This window comes from Nestor notabilis, unplaced genomic scaffold, assembly GCF_000696875.1.
Source record: "Nestor notabilis isolate BGI_N333 unplaced genomic scaffold, ASM69687v1 scaffold30547, whole genome shotgun sequence".
In the NCBI taxonomy this organism is placed as follows: Eukaryota; Metazoa; Chordata; class Aves; order Psittaciformes; family Psittacidae; genus Nestor; species Nestor notabilis.
The window spans coordinates 9,721-22,220 of record NW_009936543.1 but is presented as its reverse complement, the minus strand read 5'-3'; the positions used below and the strand labels follow the sequence as shown (position 1 = coordinate 22,220).

The 12,500-nt window shown below is 37.5% G+C and overlaps 1 protein-coding gene across 1 annotated transcript in view; it reads left to right on the top strand.

Moving 5' to 3' along the window:
• LOC104400596 (breast carcinoma-amplified sequence 3-like) overlaps positions 1 to 10,752 on the top strand; it is a gene marked incomplete at its 3' end in the record, with an annotated part of 53,213 nt that extends 42,461 nt beyond the window's left edge. Inside the window, exons 7-8 of the mRNA XM_010018394.1 lie at positions 6,986 to 7,093; positions 10,676 to 10,752. Coding sequence (XP_010016696.1) covers positions 6,986 to 7,093; positions 10,676 to 10,752 — 185 coding nt within the window. The remainder of the gene's footprint in view (positions 1 to 6,985; positions 7,094 to 10,675) is intronic.
• Between the last annotated feature and the right edge of the window lie 1,748 nt (positions 10,753 to 12,500).

Sequence of the window (12,500 nt, the reverse complement as noted above, 5' to 3'; positions counted from 1 at the left end):
TTAAGTCTTTTTCACTCTCTTGCAGATTAGTGCCTGGATTGCTTTGGGTGGTCACAGACTTATGCAAAAGATAACAGGATGCAGTGAGCTTTTTTGTGTTGTTGACAGAGATATAAAAGCTGAAAAGGTACAAAATCTGTCTTGCAATAAGAAGTAATTTCATAAAAATAAAACGATCTAAATGTTGGAACAGTTTACCATAAAAATAAAGGACTTATTGTTGCTCGAAGTCTTTTTAGACAAGATTAGGTTGCTTGGTAGAAAATAATTTCTTTGAGCTTCTGGGACATATTGTGCATGGCCTGGAAAGAGAAGATGATCTTTCTAGTGTTGAAATCTGTTAATCTGAGCAAACCGTCTTCAGGGGCCTTGAGGAAAACAGAATTGCCTTTGTGGTCTCAACATGCTAATAATATTACTACAAAGATCATAATCAAATCACATGCTTCAACTTTCCAGTGTAAAGGTTCAGGAAGGAATTTTTCCAATATACAATTAATTAACTCTGGATCGTGTACTCTGGTTTTGTTTTGCTTTGCTTCCCCTTTTATGAAGCATCAAGAGAGTGGCGACAGCTAGAACAGGTTACTGGATAACCTTAACCACTGCACTGCTATGTAGAAACTTGTACTTGTGTCACTGGCACGGTCCTCCTCCTTCCTAAAAGGAAAGAGCTTTTTCTTTTATAGAACTTACTGGTAGGTTTGATGCTTTATAGAGTAGTAATTGTTAAAAAGCTTCCCAGAGTAGCTTGTTGTGTGGATCATCTGGGTATACCTTGTCCAGCCAGTTCCTTGGACTTGCTGTCACTTTCCTCTCTCCTGTTTTCTGTATGTGACATGCTGTTCGGTGCCAGGGCTGAACTGCTTGTAAAGCATTTGAGCTAGGTATAAGGATAAATGTCTAGGTGAAACTCAATGGCCTGCACTAGGCAGGAGGCCTGGGTGATGTAACAGTTCCTTCTGCCCTGACAATGAAACAAGTTGTCTTTTGTAAGGTAAGTTTTTAAGCTATATTCCATTTAAGGCACCCAACAACTTAATATTTATAGAAATGTCTGATATTTCTGGGGGTTTTTTTTCTTTAAATCCCACAGGTTGTTAAAGCTGGGCCTTGTAAGAGATTATTATACTAATAGGGCTTTTTTGAGTATGATCTCGGTGTAAGTTTCAATATTCTTATCTATTAAAGGCACTGAAAGTAATTAAAAATAAGGCTGTTTTCTATATTGGTCTGCTGGGCTTGGAAAACAGTTACTGCAAATCGCATGGAAATGAATAAAGCATCACAAGAGGAATACATTAGAGTAATGAAGTGGTACCAGTGTAGCCATAGTAGGATGAAAAGTAAGTCTGGGAACATGTAGTGCTGTAACAGACATACATTAATGATTATGGTTTCTATAGCAGTGAAAGGTTATGTTTTTGAACACTAAATTGTGTTTCAGAATACACTAACAAAACCAGGCACCTCACTGAGTTTCGAAACGCCAAAATTAAAATTGAGCTGTTTTTCTAGTGAGACCAAACTTTAAAGACAACAGACAAACTGTGACAAAGTAATTGCCAGATTCTTCTTTAATTCATCGTTTGATTTCTGTCTAAACCAATGGTGAGTATAGGACTGTATGATAAAAGTCAAATTGCTTTTAACTGGGAGTACACGACCCACTGTCTGAAGTTGGTTTAGTGACAGCTGTTAAATTTGCTTATCTCCATAATGTGTGCTAGAAGGCTTAATGGTTCTCCAGGTGTAAATGTTACTAGCCTTTCGCAGGGAATGTAATGCCAGTTTGTGGATTTGTCACATTTTTCTGTTGAGGTCAGTAGAGATGATATTAGGCTGCTCCTATGTACTGTGCAGTAACTCGCATCACTTCATAGCCCAGTCCCATCAAATTTGAATATGAATTTGTTGAATGTTGTTTAAATAACTTGCAGATAATAACTGGAAGTATCAGAAAAGGAACAGTGCTTAAATGTAAGACTTCTGTCATATCTTAGATCAAATATGGTGATGAATGGGAGTGTTTTCATTATAGAAAACTCTTTATGTTGCCCTGCACATTAGGAAGGTCAATACATGATGGAAGAAGAATAATTCTTTTTCTTAATGTGGAAACTATGGAAGAGAAAGAAAGGGATCATTACTTCAGACAACCTGCTGCTAATACGTGCAGTATTTGTGTTGAGGAAGTACAGAAAGGAACTGCCTTGTAAGTACAGAACAAGGCAGATGTAATGCAGTTCTTTGTGTAATTAGAGAAAGATGGAGCTCATTGTAATGCAGTTCCAACAGGCGAGAGGGACATGCAGCATACTGCAACGTGGCACCTTAGATGAGGCTCAATTTATACACAGCAGCTGGAAATAAGCTATTTGCCTTGTTCCATCATGTGAAGTCAAGTTAACCAGAAAGAGTCTGTGGGCAGAGAATGCTGTAGTGATTGTCTGCAGGCGGCTGCCTTGCCTTTACGAAAGGACCTCAAGGTGTCACAACTGAATCAACAGATCCTGAAGTTAACTAATCCTTAGAACAGTTTTTTGTGACAGGCTTTAATAGGCTATTTATAATACTGGTAGTGTCAGAATCCCTGTGATGTGTTTTTGGGAAGTGAGAGGGTTTTCGGCATTTGTTAGATCAGTTTGTGTAATCTCTTGATGTGATTTCATTGATAATTTAATGCACTTCCACCTTTTTCTAAGTTTTCATTCATTTTTTCATTTTAACTCATTAGCTGTTAATGGTAACTTAATAATTGTTTTCCTAAATAAAAGGAAAACAGAGCCATTAAAAAGGACTACAGGCAATATTGTGACAGTATTTTGTATATCTGTACACTTCCGTAAAGAAGATTGTACCTATTATTTTACCAATCTTATTGCTATTTACAATGTTATGATGCCATAACTTCTGTCCTAGTTCCCGAGCGACAGCATTGTGTATCTCATCAAGCTTGTGTATGTATGTAGAGCAAAACCAAAAGTAAGTAGATAGAGATGCTTCTTGTGATCTCTTTTTCTAAAGATTCTAGCCCTATCTTTTGTGCACTGCATTGGCCAAACACCTTCCATCCTGGTCTGATGGGTGTTTAAATGCCACAATGTAAATTGTAAATGTAAATTGTAAATGTAAATGTTTAAATGCCTCATGTAAAGAAAGCCTTGTAAAGGCCCTGGTGGTCACCTTTTTCAGCAAAAGCTCTATTTTGTGCCTCTCAAACTTTGTTTTTTCTTTCTTTTTGGACTCATGAGGCTGCTCTGTGATTGATGTCCGTTCTCCCTTGAGTGGGATATTGTTCATCACATGCCAGAGTGGGGAGAGGCAGCTGGGAGGAAAGAAAACGCTTGTGAGCAGGCTGAGTAGAATCTTTCTAGGCGCAGAAAGTTTTGGCCTCGTGTTGGTCCATCAGTCTTCTCCCTTTTTTCCATGTGAGAAGTGTGTTTTGTACAGCATATTTGTCTCTGTATGCAAACATTTTATACAGAGCTTTTATAAACTCTGTGACTCATAGTGAGCAAATCTGTGAAGAGGTGATAGTTCTGTCGTGGTGCACAAGCACAGATGTAGGCAAGTGCCAGCTGTACAAGGCATCTGTTACTTTCCTTCTATCCCTGCACTGCAACAGTCGAATAGAAGATACAAGAACCTGAGTGTATATTTATCAGTGCCCACATTTTGAAGCCACTGGTGAATTTGTATCCATTACCTTTAAAGACGTTGTTGATATCTCTGTATTAAGCAGCTGTTTTAACAACTAGGGTACATAATGAAAAATAGTCAATAATCTGAGGGAGTAATTTGGAAGAATTTTATTTGCGACAGACTTAATGTTGTTACAGACCACAAACCTCAGTGTTTTCACATTCCTGTCTTAATCTTTCGCCTTTACATAATCATCCCTGGTACACTGAAATATGATCGGAGTCATTCACATCAGCAGTACGTACGTGAACCTTTAGTCCTTCAGATCATCAGAAAAAAAGCTTCTTAGCTAGAAGTCTCTGTGGTTCATTTTCTTCCAAATGATGGTAGTTAGCACAGGCTAAGATAGGCCTCCAACTGCTGTATTTCAGACACATTTACTTACAGTGTAATAACCCTTTGTCTTTTCAGTTGCTTTAATACGCTAAAATGGGTCAATGTAGAATCCATTGTGTATCAGAGACTGGTTAAGGAAAGTACACATCACCGAAATGGAGGAGGGGAAGATAGTGCTTATTACTGCTTGTGAGTAGTGTAGGCTAATTAAGGTACTATTATTATTATTTAAGTGCTATGGCAGAGAAATTTATCCTTAGATCTCTGTCTGTAATCCCCATTCTGTTCTAGAACAATTGATCTTGTTGCTAGCCGAGCAGATGGAAAAGAGGGTAAAGCCCATTCAAAAGGCTCATACTTTTAGAAGGGTTGAGAAATAATGTCTTTGGAAATGAAATGAAATTTTGCAGTGTTGGAGAATCCTTGCTGTATGGGCCTCTGTTGAACAATGAAATGAAACCCCTTTATTCTTATTCCCTCTGCCCCCCAGCAAGTTGAAACCATGTTATTGAGTTGTTACTGAAGCCTGATCAAAAAAGAACGTGCCGTTATGGATGTCAGTATTGTATTGTTACTCATTTAGGTACACAGCTTGTGGCGTAGAATTTATAGATTCTAGTTTAATGAATGTTGTGTCTAATGAACTGAGGGTATTCAGCAGCAAATGAGGTTTGTAACAGCCATTAGTTTGAACAGGGCGAGAAACTAAAACAACCAGAAGGAAATGTTAAAGAGAGAAATCTTTTCCTAGTCATTGAACCTTTATTTTTCTGCCTTTCCACCTTTGCAAAGATTGCCAAAGTCTGAGGAAGCGCTTGTAGGTAGGACGGTCTTGGGTGACATGATATAGTGTGTGGTGTCCCTGCCCATGGCAGGGGGGTTGGAACCAGGAAGATCTTAAGGTCTTTTCCAGCACTAACCTTCTATGATTCTATGGTTCTGTGATTTTGTGTCATAGTTGGTGGATAAAGCACTTACTTAGCCAAAAAATGGGACTTTCCCAGGAAAGCATCATCTGCTCTCTGAAGACTTGTGATAATGCCAAGTGTGCCACCAGCACAGACATTATGCAACAAGGAAGGACTACAAGTGTACTACAAATAGACATTTGCTGGCTATTGCCATTTGTTTCTGCTGATGAGGTCTTAGAAACATCCTCAAATGTATTTGACCTTGGTTTTGTATTTATTGCAGCAAAGCCCAAACACACATATTATTTTCTGCTTATGGATTGCAGCATACCAGGGAATCAAAGATAATGGAAAGAAATTTGGAAAGAGGACTTTTGAATTGGCGCTTCGTAGCCTTTCAGAGTACTTCTGACCTAGTCCCATACTACTACTTGATTAATAGTGCTTGAACTCAAGTTACAGGGTGTAGCCAGTGTAGTTACAGAAAAAGCATTACCATGATCAGCCAAAAGAAAGGTATGACGAAAATTATTTGAGTGGTAGGATTATTACCCCTAATTTTGTTGGTGCAATACATACTCACGAGTTGTGGTTATGTAGTTAGCTGTATGTCAAGTCAGAAATGGAACTGTTCAACACAGGCTTCTATGGAAATAGTAATCAGTATCAATTATGCTAATATAATTGTAGCTATATCAATTTCTGTGATTTCTGTTTTGAAATAAGAATCTGTGTACCCCTTTTATCAAAATAATAATTTCCTGTAGGCAATAAATGTACTTAAATCAAGAAGGGTTTCTATGTAGACCTTGCTGGGGTTTTCTGTGTTTCTAGCAGCAATGAGTTTCTAATGTAAAGTGACTCGACTTGAGTCTCACTGTTGTAAAAGTGTTTTTGAAGGGCCTTTGAAGTGCTTAAGAGTAATAAAGAGCACCCTCTAGTTAGTAGCCTAGGTATGTGCCTAGAAAAATGTATATTTTGGGAAGAATTTCAGTAGGCAGAATGTCAAAACTTACTTTTTCTTTTATTTCTTTGACTATTATCTTTCTGTGCATATATTGTGTGTTGTTTCTCTGCTGCATACTTACTCTATGTATCATTATCTTGAGGCATTTGAGATAAACACTTGCCATTTGTACTCCAGTTCTCCCAACACTTCTCAAGCAGCTTGAGCAGATCCAAAAGACAAGGAAGTGTTGTGTCAGGAATTGTGTTAAACTCTGTAAAATAAACCAGATATGGGCAAGGGGAAACACCCTCTTTTACCAATACTTAGTATATGTTTGTACAGCTGGCAATTTGTGCTCCTTCATATTCTTTGACCTAGAAGTAGCCAACATTTTAATGCATTCTTGGAGGGGGAAAAAGGTGTTATGGAAAAGAACTGCCACATCAAAGCTTCTCCTCAGCTTGTAAAATGGTTTCCACCACTACCTTCCTCAACCCTATCGGAACACTCAGCACTTTCTCCCTCTCAAAGGAAAGCAAGCCTTTTTATGAAGAAATGGCCTTAGACTTTTATTTATATTAAAATGATAAAGTGACACAAAGTAGTTGAAAAGATCTATTAATTCAAACAAAAGTCCATCAGAGATGTAATGTAAATTCTGTGTAATGTGTCTCTATCAAATTGAGCCATACGATTCAGCTGTTGCATAGAGTTAAGTAAGTACTCCCTTAAGAGAGCGTTCCTCTGCAGAATGCTTTTTAAATAACTAGAATGTAGGCTAAAACTTCATGCCTGTCAACTGGCTTGTATTGTGCTCAATCCTTCTGATGTTCCAAACTCTTACTTGTGACAAAGGAAACTAAGTGCTTGGTGATTACTTGCACATATAGGTTCTTGACCATTGTTGGTATCAGTTCAGTTTTAATCATACCTTAATGTGGGAGCCTTGTATTGGCCCTTTGTTCTGCTGAGATTGTTGGGTTTTTCATGTAGTGTACTAAATAATATAGGGAGGCTGAAATAACTTCTAAAGAATTTTACAAAACATCCCTGTTTCCATGAAAATCTTGTTTATTCATTTCAGCACAAGCCCACCTTACTGCTGTGTGGACCTTTATTCTTTGCGGACAGGAGAGATGGTCAAGTCCATACAGTTCAAAACTCCTATTTATGATCTGCATTGCAATAAAAGGTAAGGACCTTTACTCTACATTTTTGTAGGGAATGTAAAATTTCAGCATGAATACAAGTTCTGGTGTGTGTGTGTGTGCTCCATGACTTACTACTCTGACTGTCCTGTAAGCATAGCTTTTGTTCTCCATTTCTCAGGTAATATTTCAGTTTGAATATGACAATATGCTGCTCCAGTGGCTTTCATTTAAGAAGCTCAGAACATTTTGCATCTGTAATCAGAATGATATGTTGTATGTGCCTGGTTTGTTCTGCATGGCAGCAGGTAGCGTGCTTGCATATGTGAAGACCAAAAAAGAATATGAGCATGTATTGAACACACACAACTAAGGGAAGTTAGCAGTGCTGGAGACTGGATGGGAAAAACAAACAAAAAACCCCAAAAGCCAAACATAAAAACCCCCAAAACAAAAAAACAACCCTGGAAGGCACAAGAGTTTTGTTAAACAGACATTTGTCTACCATTGTGTTCAAGGCCAGGTTGGACACAGGGGCTTTGAGCAGCCTGCTCTAGTGGAAGGTGTCCCTGCCCGTGATGGGAAATTGGAACTGGATGAGCTTTAAGGTCCCTTCCAACCCAAACCATTCTGTGATTGTATCATCAAAATCTAAACATTAATGGCTGCAGTAGGTCAAGTAGGAGTTACAGAAGAAAAATAGTACTGCTGAACAAACACCTTTAATACCACAACTTACCTAATAATGAGGAGGATATTTTCATGGTGTGAATGTTTAAAGAAGTAAAGGCTGGTAGTTTTTGTTATCCCTGTCAATCTGCTTATTGCAGGATGTGGGTATGATTGCTGTATCAAAAAGCAGTTTCACGGAAGTGGTTGAGTTAGTGAGAGTTGTGTGCCATGAATAGGTTCCTTTAAAAGCTGTCAGAAAGTTCAGTACTTATCTGTGCAACTGTCCCTTGAAAACTTTAAAGTTCCCTTGTGTACAGCATGATGATAGTAAATCTTTCCAGTCTGCCCTCCTTGCAGAAGAAAAATCCAATTGTAAAAACACTCAAGGCAAATCACCATTCAAAGTTTCTCCCAACTAAAAAGTCTTTCCAGGTGCTAATGTTTCCTTTCCTAAGTGGTAAAAATGGAAATACTTCAAAGCTCCATAGCTGTATCCAGGGAAGCAGCTTTTCTGGAATGTATCAGATCCTGTTGTTATGCAAGGAAAGCTCACTACTTCAGATTGAAAATGCATTAAATATGGCCAAGTGGCAGTTCTTATGGTGCATTAATCATGCTATAGACTAAAGGAGTCCAAAATTTGGATTTAAAATAAAACTTGAGTTGCAGAAGAAGGGAAAACTGTCACTCATTTATGTATATATACTCTAGAATCATGCAACTGGTAGGTTTCATTTATGCGGAAAGACAGTGCATCTTCAAAGAGTAGAGAACAAACATTTACAGGATTGGGAATTATTACTATCAAATATGCCTGGGTTTTCTATATCTACGTTCCACATGCACAGGAATTCACAGTCTTCCCATTATTCATTGGTTAACTTTCTTTTAGGCCTTGTGGAAGAAGTTAGAATTGATATATTTTCTTATGGTCTTTTTCTCTCCTGCAGTTAAGCAATTGGAAGATCTATTGTTTAACTAAAACTACTGTATTGTCCAAAATTAATATTCATTTATTCATGCAGAGTTTCTTACTTAGTAATAGAGATTTATAAATCACGAGGGGGTAGAGAAGCATCTTTTCCACAATGAGAGAGCTACAAGCAAATAAGAAATCCTACATTAATTTCTTGTATGAGTTTTAACTTACCAGAATCCCTTTTGTTGACTTGCATATTCTGCCCTCTTCTTCTGGCAAGTAAGCTGCTCACTCTGAAAGTGTACATGTGCTTCCTGTTCTAAGTCTGCAGACTGGTGAACATGAAAGACTTTTGTCCAGAAACATCCCTTGATTTCTGCCTTCCTTCCAAGAATTTGTATTTCTGCCTTGTTTCTAGATAGAGATACACTGATAAACAGAGCAGTGACAGAGAGTCCTGAAAGAATTTGAGATACAGAACAGTGCTTATTGCTTTAATCACTTTCTGTATCAGACAAAAAGAAAGTGGCTGGTGTTAGACCAGCCTGTTGAACAGGCTTCAGGGCTCATCTAGGGAACTACAGATGCAATCTATGTTATTAGGCAAATGTATTGGTGAAACTAATAGCAAAATCAAGTAGCAAAAATAATAGCAAAATCGTCTCATAGGCATGTAGATCAATCGTGCCTATCAGAGGAGCATTAGTAGAGTTTTCTAGGTGGAAATTGTGACTTAAAACTTATTTATATATCTGAAAACATCAGCAAGCATGTAGATAAGGTACATGATTTGATTTTAGTGTAGTCCTTCACCAAAGAGTCTTAAAGGTACTGAGCTCTCATGGGATAAGAAGGAGGTACTCATGTGGCAGAACAGATGAAAAGAGGAAAAAAAAAAGAAAGAAAGAAAAGAAACCAGAAAATAGCTGGTTCTTAATAGCTGGTTTTCACACTGATGGGAGATAAGCATCGCCTTTCATCCAGAGGTGTGTGCTGACACTGATGTGATTCATCTTTTTAAAGATTATTATTCTAATACTGTAATGTGCAATCATAATTTTCAGATAAAGCATTAGGTGTGTATTTTAGTCGTTGAGAGATATGATTTTTTTGCCACATCATATCTTTATAATTAAAACTATTAGAACAGCATTTAATAATGCTCCATCTTGTCAGCTAATTAAAAAATACTGTCCCATGTTCTTACCAATGAGAGAATAATCAGATTCTTAATTATGTCAGATTGCTAAATGTTCCAGATAGCTCCTAGATTTTCTCTATTTCTCAACTTTCCAGGTGGTTCTTTCATTTCATAGGTTTTAAGAACTTGGTTTTGAGAAGTCGTCAATGTAGGAGAAGATGTTCTCTAGTCATAAAGCCTTCAAGATGCTTCACTTTCAAATTTGCATCTTTGGCTTCTATTTGTGCAGACAGTACAACGTTTCATGCTTAGTTATCATGTGGCTGGTATTCTTCATTTTAAGTGAATGGGTATTTTGCAATGAAAGTGTGTGCAAGTACAAGTGAATATATATACATACCCCTGTAATTTTGCTAATTGACACAAATTCTGCTTCTCCTCTGTATTTGTGTGCTGAAATATATTCTTGGTATGAAAAAAAATCCCTGCTTTTAGTAAATAAGATGGTTTAATAGATTTGCAGTGAGATGGGCAATGGGATAATTTCAAACTTAGCTTGTGTTCTACTGATTGTTGATTTGATTGTTAGTTGAGTCATTGAAAGTAATTCAGGATCCTTGCAATCCCATTCTTTGTGTTTAATGGAGCTTTTACTGCAGGAGGTGTATCATAAATATGCTGTGTTGTTCTGTATCAGATCTGTGTACTTCCTGAAATGAAGGTTATGTGGTTGGGATGAGAGAGAACTCTCAATAACTGCCATGTATTGGTAACCTGGCAGTCTATCACTGGAGAGTTTATATTGATGCTTTGGAAATAATTACATTTAGATATTGAATCTTTAAACCAATGCATTTAATGTTTAAAGTACACATTCCATTTCTGTGTTTTCAGGATACTTGTCGTAGTCCTGCAAGAGAAAATTGCCGCCTTCGACAGCTGTACTTTCACCAAAAAATTCTTCGTTACAAGTATGTATATAATTGGTCCTTTTGTGGTGGAGTGAGAGAAAACAGATGGGGTTGAAATTTTAGTTATCATTTTGTAAAATTTCTAAATCCTCAGAGCAGGTCCCCATGACTTCGTTTGGAGCTTCAGGAAATCTGTTGCTTCCAGAAACCTCCCAAATGTTACTTCCTGATTTTTTTCCTCTTTTGCATATGTATTATTACTGTAACTAACTTCTCACTGGAGTGAAGAGCACCTACACAGACATCCGTAGGTAGCTGAAAAATTCCTCTGCTCATTTTGCACAAATATGTGCAAAATGTTCAGGTTTTGACGTCCAGGTTGTACGCATAAGCAGCAGTTAGTTAGAAAACACATCGACGGCGATCCGCCTGCTTTTCATTTTGTGTTGTTCCTTAGACTCAGGTACATTATTTTTTTAAAGTATCCTTACTTTAGCAGGCCCCAGAGCTCAAGCAGACCAGTAAATTATTGTAGTAGAAAAACTATACACAGCTATTTGCCTGCAAATGCTTTTTCACATGTCTTGAGCATGAAGGAACTGTTTGCTCAGACTCCCCTTTATCTCTCTGTACCCATTGACTTGCCTCTCAATAGGAGGCGATTGATTGTAGTGGGTAAGGTTCTCACCAAAAGCTGTTCCTGTACCCTATATGTCCCTTTGCTGCTTCAACAGCTGTAACACAATAATCAATATGTTAGTTGAGAAAAATGATACGTTTTCTATTGCTTGTGCTCTGCTCTCTCTTGGGATTTAGTTAGGATTAGGATGTCATTTACCTGCTCCCAAGACTGTGTGTGTTGTAATGCGGAAAACCAAAGAAGTGTTCACCCCAGAAAAAAAAAGTAATGTATTTTTCAAGCAGTTAGTGACTGGTGTCACTGTTTATGGATTAGAATAGCCTCTTAAAATCTGTAGATTATGGAGGGATCATAATTTACTTTGGAAAGATCAGAGTTTTATTGTTTAAAAGGAGAGTTTTAAACTTTCTGGATGTATTTTCAGTTGCAACTGGAAAACTTCTAAATTCTCTTTTTATATTATCTGTGTATTTAATGAAACATATAGCTAGAAGAAGCTGTTTCTTATAATAGCTTGAAGAAAAGCAGCTTTATGCAGTAATATTAAAGTTGCCAATAGGTGTCAGTTTCTTCCTATACATGGCTGTAAGGTACTAGGAATCTGCCAGAGTTCAGTGAAGGAAGCCGAATGGGAAAAGTCTTGTTTGCGTCCTTCTCACTCCTTTTTATTCCACCAGAGAGAATTAGGGTACAAGCCTTGCTTTATTTTAGATAAAAAAATCAAAAGAAAAGACTCACTGAAGTGTGTATTTTGCCAATTCTTGTGCTTTTCTGATTTCAGTTACTGGTTGGTGGTGGTGTGTTGGGTTTTTCTAAAGACATTGCAGTTTGTTTTTAAGAACTAAGCCACTGAGCTGGATTTTGAGGAGCAGGAGTATCCTCTTCCTCACCATAATGCTTGATTTGCAGTGTTTTTTTTTGTGAAACAGTGGTGGAATTGAAAGAGGATAAAATAAAGCTTTTGGAGATATTTACCAAATGATTTGAATATCCAGACTCGTGAATTGTCACTGTTCACAGTGCATTTCTCCAGCTGTGCCATGTTTTTAATATGAGAAACTTTAATATGAGAAACTCAACTTTAATATGAGTTCTCAAGCTTTGTTCTAGTTCTGAGGTTCCAAAGCTGGGTTAAAGACACCCGTCGTTTTGTACTGGGGTATTCTGG